The sequence below is a fragment of the Mustelus asterias genome, unplaced genomic scaffold (assembly GCF_964213995.1).
Source record: "Mustelus asterias unplaced genomic scaffold, sMusAst1.hap1.1 HAP1_SCAFFOLD_322, whole genome shotgun sequence".
Taxonomy (NCBI): Eukaryota; Metazoa; Chordata; class Chondrichthyes; order Carcharhiniformes; family Triakidae; genus Mustelus; species Mustelus asterias.
The window spans coordinates 104,730-132,299 of NW_027590284.1; the positions used below are offsets into that span (position 1 = coordinate 104,730).

The 27,570-nt window shown below is 44.2% G+C and overlaps 2 protein-coding genes across 2 annotated transcripts in view; both read right to left on the reverse strand.

Moving 5' to 3' along the window:
- LOC144486355 (uncharacterized) overlaps positions 1 to 27,570 on the reverse strand; it is a 155,819-nt gene that overhangs the window by 90,194 nt on the left and 38,055 nt on the right. The window contains exons 4-5 of the mRNA XM_078204386.1: positions 5,624 to 5,970; positions 760 to 1,514 (exon numbers count right to left, since the gene is read on the reverse strand). Coding sequence (XP_078060512.1) covers positions 760 to 1,514; positions 5,624 to 5,970 — 1,102 coding nt within the window. The remainder of the gene's footprint in view (positions 1 to 759; positions 1,515 to 5,623; positions 5,971 to 27,570) is intronic.
- LOC144486353 (uncharacterized) lies at positions 10,494 to 26,200 on the reverse strand (the record flags this gene model as incomplete). Its single annotated transcript, XM_078204384.1, has 2 exons — positions 10,494 to 11,729; positions 25,424 to 26,200. Coding segments are annotated over 2 exons (1,842 nt in total), but the record flags the coding sequence as incomplete, so codon positions are not given.

A 27,570-nucleotide genomic window follows, 5' to 3' on the forward strand; every position in this document is an offset into this window, starting at 1 on the left:
CCTTTAAACAATTTCTGCCGGCTCTGCGGTTTCTGGAAACATTTCAGGTTATTCAGTGTTAATATTTTAAAATAAAGATCTAGCCTTTACGATATAGTTGTCTATTACCCTGAGTCACCAACGATATCTTAATCAAGGTTCATTACTGAATAATCATATGTTTCATGACTGGCTGTTAATATAAAATCAATTTATAGCGAATAACGCCAACTGACAGAAGGTGAATAGACTGTTAGAAGCCACATGTTTTGAGTTTAAAATGGTTTCCTTGACCTTGTTACTTATAGCAATGAATATGGTATAAAAATGATTGAATTTTAAAACTAAATTTGATTACCCAGGTCTGCAGTTTCCTCCATTTTACAACAGTCACCACAAACTGGGCGCAGTATTCCAAATGCGGCCGAACCAATGTTCTATACAACTGCAACATCAGACCCCAACTGTTATACTCTATGCCCCGTCCTATAAAGGCAAGCATGCCATATGCCTTCTTCACCACCTTCTCCACCTGTGACGTCACCTTCAAGGATCTGTGGACTTGCACACCCAGGTCCCTCTGCGTATCTACACCCTTTATGGTTCTGCCATTTATCGTATAGCTCCCCCCTACGTTAGTCCTACCAAAATGCATCACTTCGCATTTATCCGGATTGAACTCCATCTGCCATTTCTTTGCCCAAATTTCCAGCCTATCTATATCCTTCTGCAGCCTCTCACAATAACAGCAGAATCCAACCCCTGTCATCACTTGTGAACTCGCTGGTGTCTCAGCAGTTGCGATGACTGAGTGAATCCTTTCCCACAGTCAGAGCAGGTAAACAGTCTCTCCCCAGTGTGAACTCGCTGGTGTGTCCTCAGGTTGGATGAATTACTGAATCCTTTCTCACACTGAGAGCAGGTGAATGGTCTCTCTCCGGTGTGAACCCGCTGATGTGTCTGCAGGTGGGATGACTGAGTGAATGTTTTCCCACAATAGGAGCAGGTGAATGGTCTCTCCCCAGTGTGCAATCGTCGATGTTTCTGCAGATTTGATGCATAAGGGAAACGCTTCCCACACTCAGGGCAGATGAACGGCCTCTCCCCAGTGTGAACTCGCTGATGTATCAGCAAATAGGATGAATCAGTGAATCCCTTCCCACACTCGGAGCAGCTGAACGGTCTCTCCCTGGTGTGAATTCGCTGGTGCCTCTGCAGGTTGGATGAATTACTGAATCCTTTCCCACACTCGGGGCAGATGAATGGCCTCTCCCCGGTGTGAACTCGCTCGTGTGTCTGCAGGTGGGATAACTGAGTGAATCCTTTCCCACACTCTGAACACGTGAACCATTTCTCCCCGGTGTGAACTCGCTGGTGCATCAGCAAGTTGGATGATTCACTGAATCCCTTCCCACAATCGGAGCAGGTGAATGGCTTCTCCCCGCTGTGAACTCGCTTGTGTGTCTGCAGGTGGGATGAACTTGTGAATCCTTTCCCGCACTCGGGGCAGGTGAATGGCCACTCCCCTGTGTGAACTCGTTTGTGTGTCTGCAGGGAGGATGAATGAGCAAATCCCTTCCCACACTCCAAGCAAATGAACGGCCTCTCCCCAGTGTGATTACATCGATGAGTTTCCAGTTGGTGTGAGAAATTGAATCCTTTACCACAGTCTCCACATTTCCACGGCTTCTCCATGGTGCTGGTGTCCATGTGTCTCTCCCAGTTTGACAGTCAGCTGAAGCCTCATCCACAACAAAACACCCGAACGGTCTCACCCCAATGTGACTGGTGCTGTCTTTTCAAGATGTATTGGAGTTTTTTTCCACAGTCAGTTCACTGGAATGCTTTCACTCCGATCTATGTGCGTCCATGCTTTTCCAATCACATTTATGGTTGAAATCTCTTGAAGCAGAAGAACAGACAAATATTTATCTTTGTAGATTCCAAAGGCTGATGTTGCCCAGGTCCCGATGAATGGAGTTAATCTGTCAGATCACCATGAGTATTTGTTTTGAGATTTCTGTCTGGAAATCCTCTTCTGATATCCTGTAACACGAATTTCCAAAATTCATCACTGTCAGTGCAACTTAGAAATTCAGAAAAGACAATCCCAGTTTTTATAGAAAATTCTTTACTTTTCCCCATTATTCTTACCCTGCTGTATCCCACTATACACCCTCCCAATTCTCCTAAAGGTGCCAATTCATGTTGGTTAATGAATCCATGCTCATCACTTCCTGTTCAAATGTGTGTAATGTGCAGCACTCATTACTTGGTTGGAGATATAGTGGGTTCAGCGAGTGATCATGATCTGGAACTGGGTGTCCACGGATCTGGTGGCAGTGAAAGCAATTAAAGATTTCAAACTGAAATTGGAGGCACACTTGAAGGAAATAATCTTGCAGGAGAATGAGTATATGGAGGGGCAATGGGTCTGACTGGATTGCTCCACAGAGAGTTGACATCGACTCCTTCTCTATCGGAATAACGATGCCTGGAAATATATTAACATAGTTACAATGTTCTCATAGAAAGCCTACAGTGCAGAAAGAGGCCATTCAGCCCATCAAGTCTGCACCGACCACAATCCCACCCAGGCCCTAACCCCATATCCCTACATATTTACCCACTGATCCCTCTAACCTACACATCTCAGGACACTAAGGGGCAATTTTAGCACGGCCAATCAACCTAACCCGCACATCTTTGGACTGTGGGAGGAAACCGGAGCACCCGGAGGAAATCCATGCAGACACAGGGAGAATGTGCAAACTCAACACACACACTGACCCAAGGCCAGAATTGAACCCAGGTCCCTGGAGCTGTGAAGCAGCAGTGCTAACCACTGTGCTACCGTGCCGCCCCATTCTATTACAAGACTAGAATTATAGAATCCCTACAGTGCAGAAGGAGGCAATTCAGCCCATCCAGTCTGCACTGACCACAATCCCACCCAGGCCCGATTCCGTAACCCCACTTAATGACCCTGCTATTCCCATAGTCACCAGGGTCAATTTTACCACGGCCAATCAACCTAACCCGCACATCATTGGACGAACCTGTGTTAGAGATATTAAAAAGGCACAGCACCATGTGTTTGACACAAAGCCAATTTATTTGACTATTATCCACAATATTAACACCTATAAATGGACTGTTGTTTATTAACAGCAATGGAAACAGACCCATTCGAACATAATAATTAGGAACAGGGGGAGGCCACTCGGCCCCTCGAGCCTGTTCCGCCATTCAATAAGATCATGGCTGATCTGATTGTAACCTCAACCCAACATTCCTGCCCACTACCCTCACCAATAATCTTCCATCTCCTTGTTAATCAGGAGACTATCTTGCTCTGTCTTCAAAATATTCCAAGATTCTGCTTCCTCTGCCTTTTGAGGAAGAGTTCCAAAGATCCATGATCCTCTGAGAGAAAACACTTCTCCCCACCTCTGTCTTAAACACATTTTTAAACAGTGTCTCCTTGTTCAAAATTCTCCTGCAAGAAAAAAAAAATCATCCTTTCCACATCAACCCAGTCAATAGCCCTCAGAAACTTAAAAGGTTTCAATCAAGGCCCCTCTTACTCTTCTAAACTCCAGTGGATACAAGCCTAGACTCTCCAATCTTTCCTCATAAGACAACCTGCCTATTTCTGGTATTAGTCTGGTAGACATTCTCTGAACTGCTTCCAATGCATTTACATCTTTCCTTAAATGAGGAGTTCAATACTTTAACAACACTCCAGATGTGGTCTCACCAGTGTCCTGTATGACTGAAACATAAACTCACTTCTTTTGTAACCAATTTCCTCACAATAAACAATGACATTCTATTAACTTTCCTCATTACTTGCTGTACCTGCATTCCAGCCTTTTGTGATTCATGCACTAGGACACCTCTGAATCTCAGAGCTCTGCAACCTCTCACCATTTAATGTTTTTTAAAAATTTGGCAGGAATTCCTGCCAAAATTGATAATTCCACATTTGCCCACGTTATACTCCATTTGCCAAATCTTTGCCCACTAGCTGAACTTATCTACATCCCTTTGTGGCCTCCTTACATCCTCTTCACACTTACTTTTCTACCTTTGTGTCCTCAGCAAATTTAGCGACCATGCTTGCATCCAAGTCATTTATATAAGTTGTTAAAAGTAGAGGTCCCAGTTCTGATCGCTTTGGCACATCACTCGTCACATCCTGTCAACCAGATAAAGATCCATGTGTGCCAACTCTGTTTCCCGTTAGCTTGCCAATCTTCTTTCCATGCCATATTACCCCCACACAGAGATTCTATTTTCCACATTAAGCTTTGATGTGGCAGCTTATCAAATGCATTTTGGAAATCTAAGTACAGTACATTCACCTTTGCTGCCCCATTATCCAATATATAAAGTCACCATCTCCCAGATGTCCCCTTGAGAGGGAGAGCTGACTGGTGGTCACTTAACCTGAGGATCATAAATTCATAAGATATAGGAGCAGAATTAGACCATTCGGCCAATCGAGTCTGTTCCACCATTCGATCATGGCTGATAACCTCCTCATCCCCATTTTCCTGCCTTCTCCCCATAATCCTTCAACCCCATTACCAATTAAAAATCTGTCCAACTCCTCCTTAAATTTGCTCACTGTCCCAGCATCCACCACCCTTTGGGACAGCGAATTCCACAGATTCACAACTCTTTGGGAGAAGCAGTTTCTCCTCAACTCTGTTTTAACTTTGCTGCCCCTTATCCTAAGGCTATGACCTCTCATCTTAGAATGCCCCAGAAGAGGAAGCATCCGTTCCACGTCTACTTTATCCACACCTTTCATCATCTTGGATCATCACACCTCAGGTGAGGGGCAAGATTGAGGAGACGGCACCTTCATGAATAACCTTGGTTGGCACGAGAATTGAAACTGTGCTGTTGGTGTCGCTGTGCATCACAAACCAGCCACCCGGCCAACTGAGCTAACCGACCCCCTTTATCCAAAGTATATGTGACTCCTTCAAAGAACTCCAATAAATAGGTTGAATATGAATTCCCTTTCTCAAACCGTGCTGACTCTCTGGTTGTCTGAATTTTTCTCATTCTCATGATATCTTTAATAAAGTTTTAATATTTTCCCTACATCAGGTTTTATATTAAGTGGTCTTTAGTTTCCTTTTTGCCTCCCTCCTTTTTTTGAATAAAGGAGTTACATTTGCTACTTTGCAATCTACTGGAATCTTCCTCAAATCTCGCGACTTTTAGATAATTAAAATGGTGCTATTTCCTTCCATGTTCAAAATTCTCTGCCGTTCAGGTTACAATACATTGTGCAATTCCATCCAATCCTGATCTGATGTTTTGTGCAAGTTTCCTGACCCCAAATCCTCCCCTTCTAAGACCAATTATATCAACACCTATAACAGAGCTGGAGTCACTTTTCAATTCAGCAGAAACAGACCCAAAGGTACATGATTCAGTCTGAACATGAAAACAACAAAATCCAATCACAATAGTTACTTGTGAACTCGCTGGTGTCTCAGCAGATTGGATGACTGACTGAATCCCTTTCCACACTTGGAACAAGTGAACGGCTTCTCCCCGGTGTGAATTCGCTGGTGTGTCAGCAGAGTGGATGAGTGAGCAAATCCATTCCCACACTGGGAGCAGGTGAAGGGTCTCTCCCCAGTGTGAGTGCGCTGGTGTACAGTGAGTTGAGATGATTGCTTGAACCCAGTCCCACAGTGAGAGCACCTGAATGGTTTCTCATCAGTGTGAACACGTTGATGGTAGTGCAGATTTACAGAATTTTTAAAGCATTTCCCACAGTCTGGACATTTAAAAGGTCTCTCATCAGTGTGAATCCGCTGGTGTGTGAAGAGGGTGGCTGACTGAGCAAATCTCTTCCCACACTGGGAGCAAGTGAATGGCCTCTCCCCAGTGTGAATTCGCTGGTGTAATGCGAGGTTGGAAGACTGAGCGAATCCCTTCCCACACTGGGAGCAGGTGAACGGCCTTTCCCCAGTGTGGATTCGCCGATGTTTCAGCAGATGGGATGAGTCAGTGAATCCTTTCCCACACTGGGAGCAGTTGAATGGTCTCTCGTCAGTGTGAGTTCTCTGGTGTATGTGTAAGCTGTTTGACTGAGTGAATCCCCTCCCACACTGGGAGCAGGTGAATGGTCTCTCCCCACTGTGACTGCGCCGATGAATCTCCAGCTGGGAAGGGTAATCGAATCCCTTCCCACAGTCCCCACATTTCCACAGCTTCTCCCTGTTGCGACTGCAATTATGTTCCGAAAGGCTGGATGATTGGTTAAAGTCTTGTCCACACACAGAACACGTGTACAGTTTCTCTTCACTGTGAACGGTGCTATTTCCTTCCATGTTCAAAACACAATGATATTCAGGTTACAATAAATTGGCTAACTCCATCAGGTTTTGATATAATATTTGGTTTCAGTTTCCCAACTGCAAATCCTCTTCTTCTAAAACCCTGTGAAATTGATTTAAAACAGAAAAAAGGAAGTGAGAGAGAACCCACAAAAACACAAAGGCAGTTTGTGAAATTGAGCTGAATGAATCTGGTCATTTGTGGGGCTGGCACTCGGAAAAAGTGATCATGAAAACTGCTGGATTGTCATAAAAACCCAGCGGGTTCACTGATATCCTTCAGGGCAGGAAATCTGCCACACGGTCTGGACACAAGACTCTGGACACTGAGAGAAGACAGAGAGAAGTAGGAGAAGTCGGGGTGAAGGAGAGGGATTTTGTACATTGACAACTCAATGAGAACTTTGACAGAAAGTTTCCCAAACCCTCAACCTCCACCCACCTAGAAGGACCAGGGTAGCAAATAGATGGGAACACCATCACCTTCAAGTTCCTCTCCAACTCACACACCATCCTGACTTATCTGACATCCAGTACTAAAAGAACAGAAATTTCTTTCATATAAACACTGGGAAGACTGAACCCATTGTCTTCAGTGTCAAAGTGAGGGAGCTAAAGGATGTCAATGTCTTTGAGCGAGAAAGAAAAAGATACCTGGGCCTCGTCTTGCTCCTAATTCCGATGTTGTCTGTTTCCTTTCCAGAGTCTACAGCCTCCCTGGATTCACTTCCTTTCCCTTCAGTTGTTGCAAGTCCCCAATTTCCCCCAGAATGAGAAAAGAAATGGAAAGGATGAAACATTGATTTCCTCCCAGATGTTGTCCAGAGGCGGAAGTTTCACTCTGAACATCGTTGGCCAACTTCCGCATTGAGACGTCACAAAGGAACCGAGCCTGAATTAGCCAATAGGAATAAGTCTGTACCGATGTGACGTCCTGGAGTTCCAGTGCGCAGGCCCGGGCGCGCAGACATGGGAGCCCCGCCCCCTCCCATTGATTCCCCCGCCCCCTGCCATCTCCTCGAGCCAAGGTTTCCAGGCAACCGGCTGGCGGTTCCGGCCAGAGCGAGAAGCCGCGCGGTGATCTCCCCCTCCCCCCTCTCTCGACGGCAGCGGTTGCTCCAAAAAGAGATCGAGAGCGACCGCTGGCGGCAGCCGCACTGCGCCTGCTCCGGACAGCTCGGCTCAGCAGCGCTCTCTGCGCCTGCTCCGGACAACTCGGCTCAGCAGCGCTCTCTGCGCCTGCTCCGGACAGCTCGGCTCAGCAGCGCTCTCTGCGCCTGCGCGCTGGGCTGCCAGCTGAGGGAGTGGGGGAGGGGACTTTGCAAAATCTCTTCCCATCATTTTCTTCCACGTCCCGCAGTTTGATTTGAAACAGAACAGCTTCTGTTTGTAGCTTCACCACAGACTCAAACTTCACACACAGACTCCAACTTCACACACAGACTCAAACTTCACCAGACTCAAACTTCACACACAGACTCAAACCTCACACACAGACTCAAACTTCACCACAGACTCCAACTTCACACACAGACTCCAACTTCACACACAGACTCCAACTTCACCACAGACTCAAACTTCACACACAGACTGAAACTTCACCACAGACTCAAACTTCACCACAGACTCAAACTTCACCACAGACTCAAACTTCACCACAGACTCAAACTTCACCACAGACTCAAACTTCACCACAGACTCAAACTTCACACACAGACTCAAACTTCACACACAGACTCAAACTTCACCACAGACTCCAACTTCACCACAGACTCCAACTTCACCACAGACTCCAACTTCACCACAGACTCAAACTTCACCACAGACTCAAACTTCACCACAGACTCAAACTTCACCACAGACTCAAACTTCACCACAGACTCCAACTTCACCACAGACTCCAACTTCACACACAGACTCAAACTTCACACACAGACTCAAACTTCACCACAGACTCAAACTTCACACACAGACTCAAACTTCACCACAGACTCAAACTTCACACACAGACTCAAACTTCATCCTCTGGACAACATCTGTGAGGAAAACACTTTCTTTCTCCCCCTGGGAAATACAGAGACAGAGAAATTCTCTGGAACTGGAATTAGAGCCAAAGATACTGAGGGAGAAATGTTTGTGATTTTGTGGAACCTGTTTTAATTGTCTGAGCTTTTTAAAGTGTAATTTATCTTGTCTATTCAAATACTGTTTCTTAATGCATGATTCAGTGATGTTAATTTTAGATTAATTTTTAAAGTAAAATTTTTTTTAAATGAAACATTGTCTTTGTTTATTCGATTGGGATTTGTGGGAATTTGTTCATTATAAGGTGACCATGAGGATCGTAACAACATTGATATGTCTGGTGTTGTTATATGGTGTGGAGATGCTGGCGTTGGACTGGGGTAAACACAGTAAGAAGTTTAACAACACCTGGTTAAAGTCCAACAGGTTTATTTGGTAGCAAAAGCCACACAAGCTTTCGGAGCTCTAAGCCCCTTCTTCAGGTGAGTGGGAATTCTGTTCACAAACAGAGCATATAAAGACACAAACTCAATTTACATGAATAATGGTTGGAATGCGAATACTTACAACTAATCAAGTCTTTAAGAAACAAAACAATGTGAGTGGAGAGAGCATCAAGACAGGCTAAAAAGATGTGTATTGTCTCCAGACAAGACAGCCAGTGAAACTCTGCAGGTCCACGCAACTGTGGGAATTACAAATAGTGTGACATGAACCCAATATCCCGGTTGAGGCCGTCCTCGTGTGTGCGGAACTTGGCTATCAGTTTCTGCTCAGCGACTCTGCGCCGTCGTGTGTCGCGAAGGCCGCCTTGGAGAACGCTTACCCGAATATCAGAGGCCGAATGCCCGTGACCGCTGAAGTGCTCCCCAACAGGAAGAGAACAGTCTCGACAATCACCAGTCTCACAACACCTGGTTAAAGTCCAATGGGTTTATTTGGAATCACGAGCTTTCAGAGCACTGCTCCTTCTCACCTGATGAAGGGGCAGTGCTCTGAAAGCTTGTGATTCCAAATAAACCTGTTGGACTTTAACCTGGTGTTGTCAGACTTCTTACTACATGGTGCATAATGGGTGTGTTATTTATGGATTTGTATTACAGTTGATTTTGTTTAATTCCAGAATAGTATTGTAACTACACTGTATATTTTCCAGTCAAAGAGTCATCAGAGCACAAGATAAATCAGTTCAGCAGCTTGAGTCCGTGCCCAGTCTCTGTCGGGGAATCCACTCAGTGCCATTTTTCCTCGATATCCCTGTTCCCCAGTACGTTTCATTCCTTCAAGTGCCCGACCAATTTTATTTTGAAATCACTGGTCGTCTCCACTTCCACCACTCTCATCGTCAGTGAGTTCCAGAACATGATTGCTTGCTCCCTAAGTCACGTTCTTCCGCACCCATCTGTATCTCTAATCATGTAATAGAGTTCTGAATATTGCATACATTTTTAGTCCACTAAATATGCAAATTTTTTATATGCTTAGACACAAGCCTGTGTGAAGATTTCGGGAATATGTGTCCTGTACATGAAACAGTCAGCACAGATCTGTCGATTAGGATGAATCAGCACCCTCAGGACAATGTCTATTTCAGGTCCAGCAAAGTGAGAATGGAGGGAGAGTGTTTGGGATGGAGATTTACAAATTTTCAAGAATGAGAGGAAAGAATGTTCCACAGAAACTAGGATTGACTGTTCTGAGTTTTTATCCTGTACTGACAGCAATGATTTTTGTGAATTTCTTTCACAGGCTATTAGAAGGGGAGAATTTACAGACACAAATCTCAACAAACATGACATTAGGATCTGACAGTCACCCAATTATTTAGGATCTGAATACCATCGGCATTTGAAACTAGAATGGAAAATGTTTGTCTGTTCCTTCAAACTGTTTAAACATCAGTGTGACCGGAAAATCACTGAGACACATACACTCGAGTGAGAGTATTCCAGTGAACTGACTGTGGAAAGAGCTTTAACCAGTTACACAGCCTGGAAAAGATCGAAGGATTCACAGTGAGGAGAGTGGCCATGTATGTGTTACCTGTTATTATGTTTGAGATATTAAAAAGAGTCAACACAGTGTGTGAGTTTGACGCAAAGCTGATTTATTTGACTTTTAGTGATAATATTAGCCCCTAAAGTGGCTGGGGTTTATTACCAGTGTAAACGGACCCTAATGAAGATGGTTCAATCCTGAATGTGAGGAACAGCAACATCCAATCACTGTGGTTACTTGTGAACTCACTGGAGTCTCAGCAGGTGGGATGAAGTCGTACATTCCTCCCCACACTCAGAGCAGGTGAATGGTCTCTCCCCAGTGTGAATTCGTTGGTGTACAGAGAGTTGAGAAGATCGCACAAGATCGCACCAGTCCCACAGTGAGAGCACCTGAATCAGTGTGAACACGTTGATGTCGCGTCAGTTCCCCAGAACGTTTATAGCACTTCTCACAGTCTGGGCATTTAAAAGGTCTCTCGTCAGTGTGAACTCGCTGGTGTGCAGTTAGTTGAGTTGATTGTCTGAACCCAGTCCCACAGTGAGAGCATCTGAAAGGTCTCTCGTCAGTGTGAACACGTTGATGGGACATCAGTTTCTCAGAGGTTTTGTAGCATTTCTCACAGTTTGGACATTTAAAAGGTTTCTTGTCTGTGTGAACTCGCTGGTGTGTCAGCAGGATAGATGAGGTAGTGAATCCCTTCCCACATTCAGAGCAGATAAATGGCCTCTCCCCAGTGTGAACTCGCTGGTGTTTCAGCAGGTCAGATGACTGAATGAATCCCTTCCCACACACGGAGCAGGTGAACGGTCTCTCCCCAGAGTGAACTCGCTGGTGAACAGTGAGGTCAGACGATCGTCTGAACCCAGTCCCACAGTGAGAGCACCGGAACGGCCTCTCCTCAGTGTGAACACGTTGATGGCGCATCAGCTCCCCAGAACTTTTATAGCACTTCCCACAGTCTGGACACCTGAAAGGTCTCTCGTCAGTGTGAACTCGCTGGTGACTCAGCAGGTGGGCTGAAATAGTGAATCCCTTCCCACACTCAGAGCAGGTGAATGGTCTCTCGCTGGAGTGAACTCGCTGGTGTGTGAACAGAGAGGATGACTGAGTGAATCCCTTCCCACATGTGGAGCAGGTAAATGGCCTCTCCCCAGTGTGACTGCGCCAATGCATTTCCAGCTTGGATGGGGAAATGAATCCCTTCCCACAGTCCCCACATTTCCACAGTTTCTCCTCAGTGTGACTGCGATTGTGTCTCCACAGGTCAGATGATTGTCTGAAGCCGTGTCCACACACACAACACGTGTACGGATTCTTCCCACTGTGAAATGTGCTTTTTCCTTCCATGTTCCAAATCTGATGATATCAAAGTTACGATAAATTGAGCCACTCCGTCAGCTTCCCAACGGCAAACTCTCCACTTCTGATACCCTGTAAAACTGATTTAAAACAGGAGACACGGAGTGAGAGAGAGAGAGCCCACAGAAACACACAGGCAGCTTGTCAAACTCTCCCCTTCTAACACCCTGTAAAACTGATTTAAAACAGGAGACACGGAGTGAGAGAGAGAGAGCCCACAGAAACACACAGGCAGCTTGTCAAATTAATCTGAATCAATCTGGGAATTTGTGGGGTCGGCGCTGAGAAACATTGACCATGAAAACTGCCAGATTGTCACAAAAACCCAACTGGCCTCTCTGGGAGGAGAGAGAAAGAGGTGAAGGAGAGGGATTTTGTATTTCTACAAGACATATTAAGAGAGTAATTAGCAAAGCAAATTTGACCCCGAGCTTCATAAAGTGTGATATTGGTCTATAAACAGGGAAGTTATTCTGAATATTTATAAAGCTCTGGTCACCGCTCTTCAGGAAGGGTATAAAGATCCTTGAGAAGATGCAGAGGAGATTTACCAGAATGGTTCCAGTAAAGGAAGTTGAGGGGAGATTTGATTCAGGTACACAAGATTCTGACAGGTTTCGATCAGGTGGATAAAGAAAATCTGATTCCATTTGCTGATCGTACAAGGACCAGGGGGACAGATTTAAGGTTTTGGGTAAAACCTTGATTGAACCATATAAGATCCTGAGGGGACTTGACAGGGTGGATGTGGAAAGGACATTTCCTCTTGTGGGAGAATTTTAAACTCGGCACCACAAAGTAAGGGGTCACCCGTCTAAATTAGAGATGAGGATTTTTTTCTCAAAGGATTGTGAGACTTTGGAACATTCTTCCTGCAAAGGTGGTTGAGGCAGAGTCCTTGAATATCTTACAGCAGAGCTGGATAGGTTCTTGATAAGCAAGGAGGTGGAAGGTTATCGGGAGTAGGCAGGAACGTGAAGTTGAGATTAAAATTAGATCAGCCACAATCTTACTGAATGGGAGAGCGGGGCCGAGTGGCAGACTGCTGCTCCTAATTTGTATGTAAACAGTTGCTTCTGTCGTGTTATCATGTTCGCTTCACACACGAAAGGTACCTGGTTCGAAATCGGGCCGAAACATTGTTGGATCTTTCTCATTAAACGTGAGCAAAGTCTACATGATTGCTCAACATTTTGCGAATCTCAATGTTACATCAACTCAAATGCTTCTATACAGTAAATGGCAGAACCCTTAAGAGTATTGATAGGCAGAGGGATCTGGGTGTACAGGCACACAGGTCACTGAAAGTGGCAACGCAGGTGGAGAAGGTAGTCAAGAAGGCATACGGCATGCTTGTCTTCATTGGCTGGGGCATTGAGATTAAAAATTGGCAAGTAATATTGCAGCTATGTAGAACCTTAGTTAGGCCACACTTGGAATATAGTGTTCAATTCTCGTCACCACACTACCAGAAGGATGTGGAGGCTTTGGAGAGGGTACAGAAAAGATTTACCAGGATGTTGCCTGGTATGGAGGGCATTAGCTATAAGGAGAGGTTGGAGAAACTTGGCTTATTCTCACTGGAACGACGGAGACCTGATACAAGTCAACAAGATTATGAGGGGCATGGATACAGTGGATAATCAGAAGCTTTTTCCCAAGGTAGAAGAGTCAATTATTAGGGGCACAGGTTTAAGGTGCGACGGGCAAATTTTAAAGGAGATGTACGAGGCAAGTGTTTTTACACAGAGGGTGGTGGGTGCTTGGAACTCTGCTGGGTGAGGTAGTGGAAGCAGATACGATAGTGACTTTTAAGGGGCATCTTGACAAATACATGAATAGGATGGGAATAGAGGGATATGGTCCTTGGAAGGGTAGGGGGTTTTAATTCAGTCAGGCAGCAAGGTGGTGCAGGCTTGGAGGGCCAAAGGGTCTGTTCCTGTGCTGTAATTTTCTTTGTTCTTTGTTTTGTTCTTTAGTACAGGAGATGTGAGGAAGAGTGTTTTTAGACAGTGAGGGCTAATGACCCAAAACTTGCTGCCCATGATTGGGGTTGAAATGGACATGATGAATAATTTCAAAAAGAAATAAGATAGACATTGGAGGAAAAGAAATCTGCAAAGATATGAGGATGGAATGGGACTGGATTGCCCTAGACAGATGGCATGGACTCAATGGGCCAAATGGCCTCCTCTGTGCTAAAACAACTTCCTGTAATCTCACATTGTAATATTACCTGTGGAGTTCAAATATCACTCAGGTAAATCTGTGCCACACTCCCTCCAAGGCCATTCTGTCCTTTCTAAGGTATGTTGCTCAGAACCAAGCACAGTTCTCCAGGATTTGTGAATCTCAGGACTTTTCCAGTCACACTGAGACCTGAAATCTTATCTCACACACAGAATCGACAAACCTGTTACCTTCCACATTCAGAAGCTGCTGATATTCAGGTCCTGATTTTTTTCAAGTGACTCCATCAGATCACGATGTGATGTTTGATTTGTGTTCCCTGTCTGTCAATTCTCCATTTCCAGCACCCTGTAAATTTACAGAAACCATCACTGTCTGTCCAGGATAGAAATTCACAACATTCTCTACTCCATAATCGCCAACTGTGATTCAATGTATTCCTGGAGGTTTTATCACATCTTTTATGTTGCCCCCATCCTCCAACCTCATTCCACACTGCCTTCCTCGGCCAATTGGAAAGCAAAAAGACTCATCACGTTACAGGACGATTGATGGTCAACCAAACAACTTTTATCTATTGTCAATATTTTAATATCCAGTGTAGAGAAATATTCAAAACAAATTACAAAAAAGTATATTTTATAATGTCCAGACAATTTTCCAGAGATCCAGGTTTGAATCCCACAGTCCAAAGATGTGTCGGTTAGGTGGATTAGCCATGCTAAATGTACAGGGTTACAGGGATAGGGCTGGGTGATGGGCCAAATGGCTTCCTTCTGCACTGCGGGGATTGTATGATCCTATGGTATGGTGAATTTTGAATATAATTAAAATCTGGAACTAAAAGCCTACTGATGACCATGAAATCATTGTTCATTGTTGTAAAAACCCATCTAGTTCACTAATGTCATTGAGGGAAGGAAATCTGCTCTCCTTACCTGGTCTGGCCTATATGTGACTCCAGATCCACAGCAATGTGGTTGACTCTTAAAATGTCCTCTGAAACTTAGTTCAAGGACAAATAGGAATGGGTGATGAATGCTGGCCCAGCCAGGGACACCCACAGTGTGAATGAATTAGGAAAAATATCTGCCATCCTTACCCGGTCAAAGATGTGCGGGTTAGGTTGATTGGCCAGGTTAAAAATTGCCCCTTAGAGTCCTGAGATGCGTAGGTTAGTGGGATTAGCGGGTAAATATGTGGGGGTAGGGCCTGGGTGGGATTGTGGTCGGTGCAGACTCGATGGGCCGAATGGCCTCCTTCTGCACTGTAGGGTTTCTATGATTTCTATGAACTATATATCAAGAGCAATGTGGTTGACTCTTAAAATGCCCTGAGATGGCCAAGCAAACCACTCAGTTCAAGGACAATTAGGGATGGACAATAAATGCTGGCTCAGCCAGCAATTCCCACATTCCCTGGACGAATAAAAAATTCCTGGAGACTTCAGTCCAATCCGGGAGAGTTGGTAACTGGTCCAGGCTCATAACGCATGCGCCCTGCTGCACATTGTTCCTATAAAGATGGCGGCCGCTAACCCGGGCCTGGAGCCGCTCAGCTCCGACTCTGTTCTGTACCGATTGAAGCGATACCGGGAACATGTTATCTGAATTGGGGCATCCACTAGGTATTTATGAAGCCTCCCAGCCCACTCCGCTGCTTCTATCCCTCCCCGGTCACCCAGCGGCTCCATTACTGAACCTCACTCCATTGTTTCTTTCCGACTCCTCGCAGCTCCAGTCACAGCCCGGCCTGCGCATGCTCCGGTCAGAGTCAGACACTGCGCATGTTCCGGTCAGAGCCAGGTACTGCGCGTGCGCAAGAATTGCAGTAATGTGGATAGGACACAGTCTCACCCGCAGAGAATGTTGGGTAACCACCTCGCCATTCAAACCCATATTGTTCAATAGAAAATACGATTTGCGATCTGATTATGATTGGTACCATTGGGCCAAGGTTCAAATGTGTTACTTCAATTCATTTGGCAACTAAGCAGCATAGGCCTTCCAGCACATTTTTGTCCTGGGTGTGATTGACAACATAACAATCACCTGCATTTAGATGTGAACTCGCTGGGGTGAACAAGTGATTTGTGCCCTCTTGGACAGAACAGTTAAACTATCCGTCACCAATAAGAGGGGTAGTTAAAATGCTTTGAGCTTTTAAAGTTATAGATTGTTAACCACTGAGGAAATCCCTTTGCGAACGTTAAGTGTTTGAGTGGTCTTCCTCTGGTGTAATTCTGCTGTTCTATCGGTAAATGGGATGACTGAGTGAATCAATTTTCACATTCAGCTGGGAAATAATTTGTTGATGGTGGGATTTAATCCAAAGGTTTACAGCTCAGACGGGAATCTCAAAAATTGGGCAAAAAATGCTGGCCTTGCCAGCAATGCCCACACCCCACGAATTATTATTATTTTTAAATAGTTCCTTTTGAAGTGCTCTCCATCTCCCTGTCTCCTTCCTCAAAGCATCAAACTTAAGGGAAAAGCATATAGCTACACAGAGGTGAGTGGCAGGTCAGATGATTGGCTGGAATATAAAGAACAGTAGAGAATTACTAAAAGGTTAATTGGAAGAAAAACATTAGAGTATGAGAGGAAGTTAGCTGTTAATGTAAAAATGAATAGCAAGAGTTTCTATAGGTATTCGAAAAGGAAAAGAGGAATAAGGTGAGTGTTGGCTCTCAAGAGAATGAGAATGGGGAGTAATAGTAGATAATAAATGGCCAATGAAATAAACAAATCTTTGCTTCTGTCTTCACTGTAGAAAATACAAAACCAGCCAGTCCTAGCTGTAAATCAGGAGGTGGAAGGGAGAGTGAACTAGGAGAAATTACAATGACGTGGGAAGCTGTACTGAGCTGCAGCTGACAAGTCTCTGGGTCACGATGGAATTCATCCTAGCATCTTAAGAAGGTGGTTAATGAGATAGTGACAGTAGATTTGTTGGTGTTAATTTTCCAAAGTTCCCTAGATTCTGGAGAGGTTCCATCAGACTGGAAAGTAGCAAATATAAGCCCTCTAATTCAAGAATGGATGGTGGCATGAGACAGGAAATTTAGGCCAGTTAGATAGACATCTGTTGTGGGGAAGATGTTAGAATCAATCATTAAAGAGGTTATAGCTGGCCACTTTGGAAAAACTCAAGGTAATCAGGAAGAGTTAGCATGGTTTAATGAAAGGGAAATTGTGTTTAACCAATTGGAGTTCTTTGAAGAAGTAACGTGTGGATAGAAGGGAACCTGTGGATCTTCTGAATTGAATTCCAGAAAACATGTGATAAGGTTCCACATCAAAGGTTATCATGGAAAACGAAATCTAGTAGTGCAGGGGGTAACATATTACCCCCTGCACTGCTTCTGATAGAAGATTGGCTGTCAGAAAGTAGAGAGAATGCATATTTATTGTTTAAAATGGGAATGGAGGTGAATGTAATGCTGAGACCGGTAGCAATCTGTGTGGTTGTTCTTGATGCTGTCAGGGTGAGTTCACCCTCACAGGAAGGAAGACTGTTCATGGTGATAACATCAAACTGACGCCGGCTGTTTCATTCTCAGGTAACACAACTTCCTGTTTCTCTGCTGCCGGTTCCAAACCTCACATCTCACTTCTGAGCAGAAAATAAATCCAGGGACCACAATCTGGTGAGAACATCTGTCAATGCGGCCTATATCTGTCCACAGAGTCAGGGCAGAGTCACACAGATCACATTGCGGTGACATTTACAAATGAGCCTATTATTTCTGTTCAGAGTTTCCATTCCCAGATATAACTGGCTGTGTTTGTGGATCAGTCAGAGTTCGCTCTGATCCCCATAGCCGGGAACTGATAGCCTGCTCCCTTATATTTTATATCATTGTGTGTTGCTTGTTTCCTGTTTCTCAGCTTTTATCTTTGACAACCTCATCTTTCTGCTTTTTAAAATCTCTCTCAATTTTTCTCTCAGTCTTTCTGTCTCTCCTCTGTATCTTTCTCAGGCTCTGTGTGTTCCTATTTCATCGAGATGTTCAAAATCATGAAGGGTTTCTGATTGATTATAGAAGGAAAATCGGGGAGAAAAACAGAAAACCTCGGCAGGTCCTGCAGCATCTGTTCAGAGAGAAACAGTTAACATTTTGAGTCCATATGATTCTTCAGGACAGGAAAAACGTGGGTTTTTAGATCAGGGAATATGATGGGGAGATTTAATAGAGATGTTTAAAATGACAAATGATTTATGATAGTGTCAATGGAGAGGAACTGTTTCCCAGGAGCAGGAGGATCTGTCGATGGAGAGAATCTATTTCCCAGGAGCAGGAGGGTCTGTAAGCAGAGGACAAAGAGATTTAACATAATTGACAGCCTAACTGGAGGGCATGATAAGGAGATTGTTTTACACAATAATTTGATGTGATCTGAAATGCACAAACTGACAGCTGCTAGAAGCAGGTTTAATAGTAACTTTCAAAGGGAATGGGATAAATACTTGCAGACGGTAAATTGGCAGAGTTATGGTGAATGGGATTAATTGGACAGTTAACTCGTCTTTGTGACATTCTGAATATTCTATTTGACTTAAAGTGACTTTGTGTGGAATTTGCACATTCTCTCCATGTCCACATGGAGAAGCAATTGGGTTTTTATGACAATCCAGCAGCTTCATGGTGACTTTTTCCTCCTGCTGGCCCCAGAAATTACCAGATTCATTCAGCTCACTTTGACAACCTGCCTTTGTGTTGTTGTGGGTTCTCTCTCACTCCCTTTTTTCTGTTTTAAATCAATTTCACAGGGTTTTAGAAGGGGAGGATTTGTGGTCTGGAAACTCAAACAAAACATCACATCAGGATCTGACGGAGTCACTCTTAATATCGTAGCCTGAATATCACTGGACTTTGAACATGGAAGGAGAAAGCATTCGTCACAGTGGGGAGAAACCATACACGTGTTCTGTGTGTGGACGAGGCTTCAACCAATCATCTGATCTGTCAAAGCACGAATGCAGTCACAGCGGGGGGATGACTTGGAAATGTGAGGAATGTGCAGCAGTATTCAGCTCCTCAGCTGAGCTGGAAACTCACCAGTGTGCTCACACTGGGGAAAGACCAATCAGCTGCTCTGAGTGTGGGAAAGGATTCAGTCACTTATCCCAGCTAATGATACACCAGCGAGTTCACACTGGGGAGAGACCATTCACCTGTTGAGTGTGGGAAGAAATTCACTCAGTCATCCAACTTACGGACACACCAGCGAGTTCACTCAGGGGAGAAACCATTTACCTGCTCCAGATGTGGAAAGAAATTCCCTCATTTGTCTCATCTGCTGGCTCACCAGCAAGTTCACACTGACCAGAAACCTTTTAAATGTTCAGACTGCGGGAAATGTTTTAAAAGTTCCAGGGAACTGTTGTCCCATCAATGTGTTCACACTGATGAGAAACATTCAGGTGCTCTCACTGTGGGACTGGGTTCAGACATTCATCTCATCTCACTGTACACCAGCGGGTTCACACTGGGGAGAGGCCGTTCACCTGCTCTGACTGTGGGAAGGGATTCACTCAGTTATCCAACCTGCTGACACACCAGCGAGGCCACACTGAAGAGAAACCGTTTACCTGTTCCCAATGTGGGAAGGGATTCACTCGATCATCTGACCTCCTGACACATCAGCTTGTTCACACTGGGGAGAGACCGTTCACATGCTCCAAGTGTGGAAAGGGATTCACTACCTCATCGCACTTGCTGAGACACCAGCGAATTCACTCTGGCGAGAGGTGGTTCATCTGCTCCGAGTGTGGGAAGGGATTCACTCAGTCATCTGTCCTGCTGACCCACCAGCGAATTCATGAGTAACTACAATGATTAGATTTTGTGGTTAATCAAGTCAGGAATGAACATTGCTGATCAGGGTCTATTTCTGCTGATGTTAATAAACTCCAGCCTACTTATAGATGTTAATATTCTCGATAAAAGTCAAATAAATCAGCTTTGTGTAAAATACCAATGTCTGAATCGTTTAACATCACAAACACAAGTTAGTTCCTTTTCAAAGGCTCCCTCAAGCTCGCCGCCCTCTCCAACACTCTCTCCTGGTTAAGGGTGATTGTTAAAATCTGCCTCTCCAATCAAGGTTTTGTCCATTTATCCGAATATTGTCCCATGTGACTCCGTGTCAGTTCTTTCTTTCTCAAACTCCTCTGAAGCATAGTGGAATGTTTTGTTACATTAAACATGTTCTATAAAGACATAAGAACTAGGAGCAGGTGTAGGCCATCTGGCCCCTCGAGCCTGCTCCGCCATTCAATAAGATCATTGATCTTTTTGTGGACTCCGCTCCACTTACCCGCCCACTGACCATAACCCTTAATTCATTTACTGTTCAAACTTATCTATCTGGCCTTAAAATCATTCAATGAGGTAGCCTCAACTGCTTCAGTTATTTTGAGGCCATGACCCCTAGTTCTAGTTTCACCTGCCAATGGAAACAACCTCCTTATTTCTATCTTATCCATTCCATTCATAATCTTATATGTTTCTATAAGATCTCCCCTCATTCTTCTGAATTCCAATGAGTATAGTCCTAGTCTACTTAGTCTTTCCCCATAAGCCAACCCTCTCAATTCCAGAATCAACCTCATGAATTTCCTCTGCACCCCCTCCAGTGTCAGGATATCCTTTCTCAAATAAGGAGACCAAAACTGTACATAGTACTCCAGGTGTGGCCTCACCAACACCTTATACACGTTGTTACTGTTTCTCAAGTCAGTTTGTACACAGTAAGATTCCACGAACAGCAGTCAGACCGATTAACCCATGGTGGTGTTATTTAAGACAGGAATGTTGGTCCCGCTGCAGCAGGAGAACTCCCCTGTGGACAGTATGTGGAGTTGTTGAGCTCTCCTGAGCTGAGACTGGAGCTGATCGAGCTGTCAGGCCTGCAGTGGACCTTGAAGAACCGCTGTCTGGGATCTTTCCTCTCAATTCACTGATTCAAATCTTTTTGGCCAACCAAATAAACTAACTTAAATTTCAATTCACTCACTCCCAGCTTAAGTTGTTCCTGATCAGTCACGTAATTAACTTTGAACATCAATCCCTATTTAACCTTTGGAGCAAAATCTACAAAATCAAAATCAGCTGTAAAAGAGAAAGAAAGTTATTGTGTTCATTCAGAAACATTCACCCCCTCAGAGCATCCCAGAGTGATTCACAGTGAATGATAGATTTTGGAAGGAAGGATGAGGAGAGGCAGAATAAACTAAATGGGACAATTTTAAACAGAGTGCAGGAATGCAGTGACTTGGGAATGGATGTACACAAATGCTTTACTGTGACAGGACAAGTTGATCAAGCTGTTTAACTATAAAACTAATAGGTCCTCCGTTTATTAATGGAGACATGGAGCACAAAAGCAAGACAATTATAGTAAATCTTTATAAATCACTGATTCATCCCCAGCTGAAATATTGTGTTCAATGCTGAGCACCGCACTTTGGGAAAGATGTCAAGGTCTTGGAGAGGGTGCAGGGAAAATTTCCCAGAATAGTATCAGGGATGAGAGCTTTTAGTTCTGTGGAGAGACTGCAGCAGCTGGGATTGTTCTTATTCAAGCTGAGAAGGTTAAGGAATTATTTAATAGAGGTGTGGATTTTTAAAAAACATTTTCCATCTCCATCGGGAGAAATTGTTTCCATTGTGGGGATGGTTGGTAACCACAGAACCCGGATTTAAAATAATTAGCAAAATATCCAGGATGGAGATGAGAGATTATTTTACTCAGTGAATTATGACGATCTGGAACACATTGTCTGAATGACTGGTGGAGATCCAACAGTAACTTTCAAAAGTGATTGAGACTGATCGCTCTGCTTGTGAGTCTTTGGCACATTCACAAACCTACTCAGTAGCCATGGCAACAGACACTCGATTTCAGCAACTTGTGTGGAATTTCCATTTTAAAGTGTCATCATTCATTGTACATTAGGCCACATCTATAAACCTGTTTCTCACACCTCCAATGAAGAGGGACAAATGTGGATGGATGGATCACTTTGAGAAGTTCTTTGCTGTCTGATGTGATTTACCCTCTCAAAGGCCCATTCATAAACCTTATTTTTGGGGTCTTACATCAATCACTTATTCAATTGTCCATTAGTCAAGCACAGATAATCAAGGTAATCCCTCCTATTCCCATTGGATATTCATGAAGTCATTTTGTGGCTCATTGCTTGCTCGGACATCTGGCTTAATCGTTACTCAGACAGTTGGTTTCCATGTGGGTCATGACAACCCCCCAAGCCGATCAAGTTTGTCTTGTTTCAGGTTCTGTGCTACAGAAGTGTCTTTGGCAGAGACAACAGGTCCACACTGTCCTGTGTTTATCAACCCAGAAAGCTTTCCTGATAAGAAAAGGAGTGAGAGAGAGATCCCCATAATAGTCAATACATTTCCAAAGGTTTATATAAGGTTATTGGTGATTTCTTAAAGATGTCCCCACCAAGAGAGGGATTATCTTTATTGACATCTCAACTGATTTCAGACTAACCTCACCATTTTAAGCTGTTTCCAAGCTTGCTTTCCTAATTTCTGAATGACATTCCCTGGATAACAGACTGAAGCTACTCGAATGATCAGAATCAGCCACACAAATCCATAAGCTGCCATCGAGAGTAAATGTCAAAACTTTTCCAGTAAGTGTGATAACTGTTGACTTAGATTCATCCTCCCCACCTGCAGATCATCTTTCACAATTCTAAATTATTGACATGCTGTAAATACATCTGGTTCAAACATAAGTTCATGCACGAACTTTAAAGATTCTCCAGGTCTCTGTTCACTTGTATCCACCTTGTGGATATTTTCTAACTGATTCTGGACCTCATCAATTTGTCCTTTCTGAACCGGTTTAGAAATCCTATTGAGGATATACTCGTAATCCGTGTCACCCTCTTCTCCAATCCACAGGATATCTCTCACCCCCGGCCGGCCTGTTTTCTCTCAGACTATCTATCAGTCATTCCCTGTAATGAGGCAGTGCCATTGTATCGTCCTGGCTTCACTTAGGAACTTCTCCATTCATGTTTAACGAAAACTGATCCCACTCCGAACACCACTTGTAAGATTTAGCTTCACAAATCACAGATTACCCAAAAAGGGTGTTGAGGCTCAGAAGTGACTTAAAGTATTTCATTGAGGAACAACAGTTTAAGTGTGATGCAGAAGCTAAATAAACAGGAAAAACCCACAAACTGACAGGTGAGAATGGTTTACCAGTCCCAGAGGACAAACAGGGTGACACAGAGAGAGTGCTGGTCTCTGTAGCTGGTGGCTGCAGTCTCCTCTGAATGGTTAACTGTTGTGAGCCAGAGTGTGGGTATTGGGCTGAAGTCAGTACGGATCACTTCAAAATCTCTTCACTCTCGAGAGCCTGTTTTAACCTTCACGCAGACAGTTAGATTACATGAGGGTCATGAGATTGAAGGCCTGTGCTGCAAACAGAGTTAACAGGTCTGTCCTGTGTTTGTCAGCCAGTAACCTGCTGTGGAAGCTTTCTTCATAACACAGTGAGCTACTTCTATAATAATCCAGAAATTTCTTCAGATTTTTTAGGGTTATCGGACAGAGATTTTTTTTTACAGCCTAGTACTTGGAGTGGAACTTGTGTGCACTCCCGAGCTGAGGGGAATACTTTTTTGATTTGATTTGATTTATTGTCACATGTATTAGTATACAGTGAAAAGTATTGTTTCTTGTGCGCTATACAGACAAGCATACTGTTCATAAAGAAGGAAACGAGAGTGCAGAATGTAGTGTTACAATCACAGCCAGTCATAGCTAGGGTGCAGAGAAGGATCAACTTAATGTGAGGTAGGTGCATTCAAAAGTCTGATGGCAGCAGGGAAGAAGCTGTTCTTGAGTCAGTTATGTGTGACCTCAAACTTTTGTATCTTTTTCCCCGAGGAAAGAAGGTGGAAGAAAGTATGTCTGGAGTGCATGGTGTCCTTAATTATGCTGGCTGCTTTGCCCAGGCAGCGGGAAGTGTAGACAGAGTCAATGGATGGGAGGCTGGTTTGCGTGATGGATTGGGCTACATTCACGACCTTTTGTAGTTTCTTGCGTCTTGGGCAGAGCAGGAGCCATACCAAGCTGTGATACAACCAGAAAGAATGCTTTCTTTGGTGCATCCGTAAAAGTTGGTGAGAGTCGTAGTTGACATGCCAAATTTCCTTCGTCTTCTGAGAAAGTAGAGGCAGTGGTGGGCTTTCTTAACTATAGTGTCGGTGTGAGGGGACCAGGACAGGTTGTTGGTGATCTGGATACCTAAAAATTTGAAGCACTCGACCCTTTCTACTTCGTCCCTGTTGATGTAGACAGGGGCATGTTCTCCTTTACGCTTCCTGAAGTCGATGACAATCTCCTTCGTTTTGTTGACATTAGAACATAGAACAGTATAGCACAGAACAGGCCCTTCAGCCCTCAATGTTGTGCCGAGCTTTATCTGAAACCAAGATCAAGCTTTCCCACTCCCTATCATCCTGGTGTGCTCCATGTGCCTATCCAACAACCGCTTAAATGTTCCGAAAGTGGCTGACTCCACTATCACTGCAGGCAGTCCATTCCACACATTGAGGGAGAGATTATTGTTGCCGCACCAGTTTACCAGATTCTCTATCTCATTCCTGTACTCTGTCCCGTCAGTGTTTGAGATCCGACCCACTATGGTGGTGTCATAAGCAAACTTGAAAATCGAAATTCTGTACCCACAGGAGGGGTAAGATTTGGGAACTCACGATTCTCCATCAATTCTCATTCCCCTTCTTTCTGGTGGATAATGGAGGTGTCACTGTGTAATGTGCAGGTCAGTAAGAATTCTCAGCAAGGATTAATCAGCACTTTCTAATTGGAAATGTTCATCAGGAGAACCTCTCAGGCACTGAATTGTAGAGTTTGTACCAAAGATCAATTTAGGATTGAAGTAAAAGTTCAGAATCTTGTTGTAAACTAATTTCTGATGAGAGTTGCTGAGTTATGGGGAAAGATCAGTGGCAGCGGTTCTTAAAGGGAAGCTGCAGCCCTGAGAACACAATCAGCTCTAGATCTAGAATTTTAAACTTCAGCCCAGTTACAGGGATTATTAACATCAACGAAACAAAATCCAAACCAGATAAAACTAGAACCAGAGGGCACAACCTCAGGCTAAAGGGACAATCCTTTAAAACAGAGATGAGGAGGAATTTCTTCAGCCAGGAAATGGTGAATCTGTGGAACTCTTTGCCACAGAAGGCTGTGGAGGCCAGTCATTGAGTGTCTTTAAGACAGAGATAGATCAGGGATCAGGGGTTATGGGGAAAAGGCAGGAGAATGGGATGAGAAAAAAAATCAGCCATGATTGAATGGCGGAGCAGACTCGATGGGCCGAGTGGCCTAATTCTGCTCCTATGTCTTATGGTCTTATGAACTGTCAGTATTGAACTGCACTAACAGCAGAATCCAATCCCTGCAGTTAATTGTGAACTCGTTGGTGCCTCAGCAGGCTGCCAGACTGAGTGAATCCCTTCCCACACTCGGAGCAGGTGAATGGCCTCTCCCTTGTGTGAACATGCTGGTGTCTCCTCAGGTGCGATGAACAAGTGAATTTGTTCCCACACTCAGAGCAGGTGAATGGTCTCTCTCCAGTGTGTGTTCGCTGGTGTGTCTGCAGGTGAGATAACTGAGCAAATTTATTCCCACACTCAGAGCAGATGAATGGCTTCTCCCCAGTGTGAACTCGCTGGTGTACACTGAGCTGGGCTGAAGACCTGAATCTCTTTCCACAGGAAGTGCAGCTGAACAGCTTTTCCTCAGTGTGAATTCGCTGGTGACTTAGCAAATCAGAGGGCCCAGTGAATCCTTTCCCACATACAGGGCAGGTGAATGATCTCTCCCCAATGTGAACTTGCTGGTGTTTCAGCAGATTGGATGACTGAATGAATCCTTTCCCACACTCAGAGCAGGTGAACTGTGTCTCTCCAGTGTGAACTCGCTGGTGTCTCCGCAGGTCAGATAACTGAGTGAATCCCTTTCCACACTCCAAGCAGATGAATGGCCTCTCCCCAGTGTGAAACCGCTGGTGTGTTAGCAATTGGGATGACTGAGTGAATCCTTTCCCACACTCTGAGCAGATGAACGGCCTCTCCCCAGTGTGACTGCGCTGATGAATTTCCAGCAGGGATGGAGAATTGAATCCTTTCCCACACTCCCCACATTTCCACGGTTTCTCCATGGTGTTGGTGTCCTTGTGTCCCTCCAGGTTGGATGATCAGTTGAAGCCTCATTAACACACAGAACACGTGGACAATTTCTCGTCACTGTGAACTGTGTGATGTTTTTTCAGGCTGTGTAACTGGTTCAAGCTCTTTCCACAGTCAGTTCACTGGAACACTCTCTCTCGGGTGTGTGTGTGTCTCGGTGCTTTTCCAGTCACACTGATATTTCAAACCTTTTCCCACGGGCAGAACAGACAATCATTTCTCCTTCCACATTCGAAGACTGACGATATTCAAATCCTGATTAATCGAGTGACTCTGTCGGCTCTTTACGTGATACTTGGTTTGAGTTTCTCGTCTGCAAATCCTCCCGTTCTAATTCTCTGCAAAAAGAGTTTACAAAGTCATCACCGGAAGAACAGGAAATACTAGTTCCTATGGAACACTTTGATCTCTTGATCCCCAAAGTTGCAAATTCCTGTCCCACTCATGTCTTTAGTTTAAAATTCTCCTCTTTGTGTTCAAATCTCTCCAGGGCTTCATCCCTCCCTATCTCTATATTATCCTCCAGCCCCGCAACCCGCTGAGATATCTGTGCTGCTCTCATTCTGGCCTCTTGTACATTCACTATTTAATTGCTCCATCATTTGAGACCATGCCTTCAGTCTCTCATCCCCAAACTCTGAAACCCTCCCCCTTCACCTCTCCCTCTAGCTGCTATATTTTTGTCCTTTAAGGCACTGGAGTATTGCTAAAAACCTTTTGTATCTTATACTCATCCGGACAGACACAAAAATACCAAATTGTAAAGATTATCAGTTGGACTTGTGAAGTGTTTTACTTACACTTGCGAGAATCTATATATAGTCAAACACAGGGAGCTGCCCTCTGCATGTAGAAGGAACATGTCCAAGCAATGGGCCTTTTCTGAAACGAAACAAAGGCAGGAGTGATAGTTCCCTGGTGCATTCTCCATGGCAACATCCTAACCAATCAGAACTGACTGTCGAACCAGTCAATACATGTTCCTCATGCAGCAGCAATTGTTGTTTGCTTTGAAAAATTGTATTTCTGCATCTGTCTGGATGAGTGCAAGATGAAAAGCTTCAAAAACACATCTCTTTCAATCAGCAATACTTAAATTCCATACTACTGAGTGACCATGGGTTTACAATTCCATTGTTGCTGATCTGAAAGTCCCAGTGAACGCACATTTTATGAATGGCTCATTGCCACCTATAAAGATCATGCATAAAAACAGAAAATGCTGGATAAACTCAGCAAGAATGGGAGCAATTGTGGAGAGAAACAAAGTTAATGTCTGAGTCCATGTGACCCTTCTACAGAACATAAAAAAGATATAAATGATAAACTTGAAGAGGGGTGGGGCAGAATGGAAAGCTAGTGATCGGTCAGAGTTAAG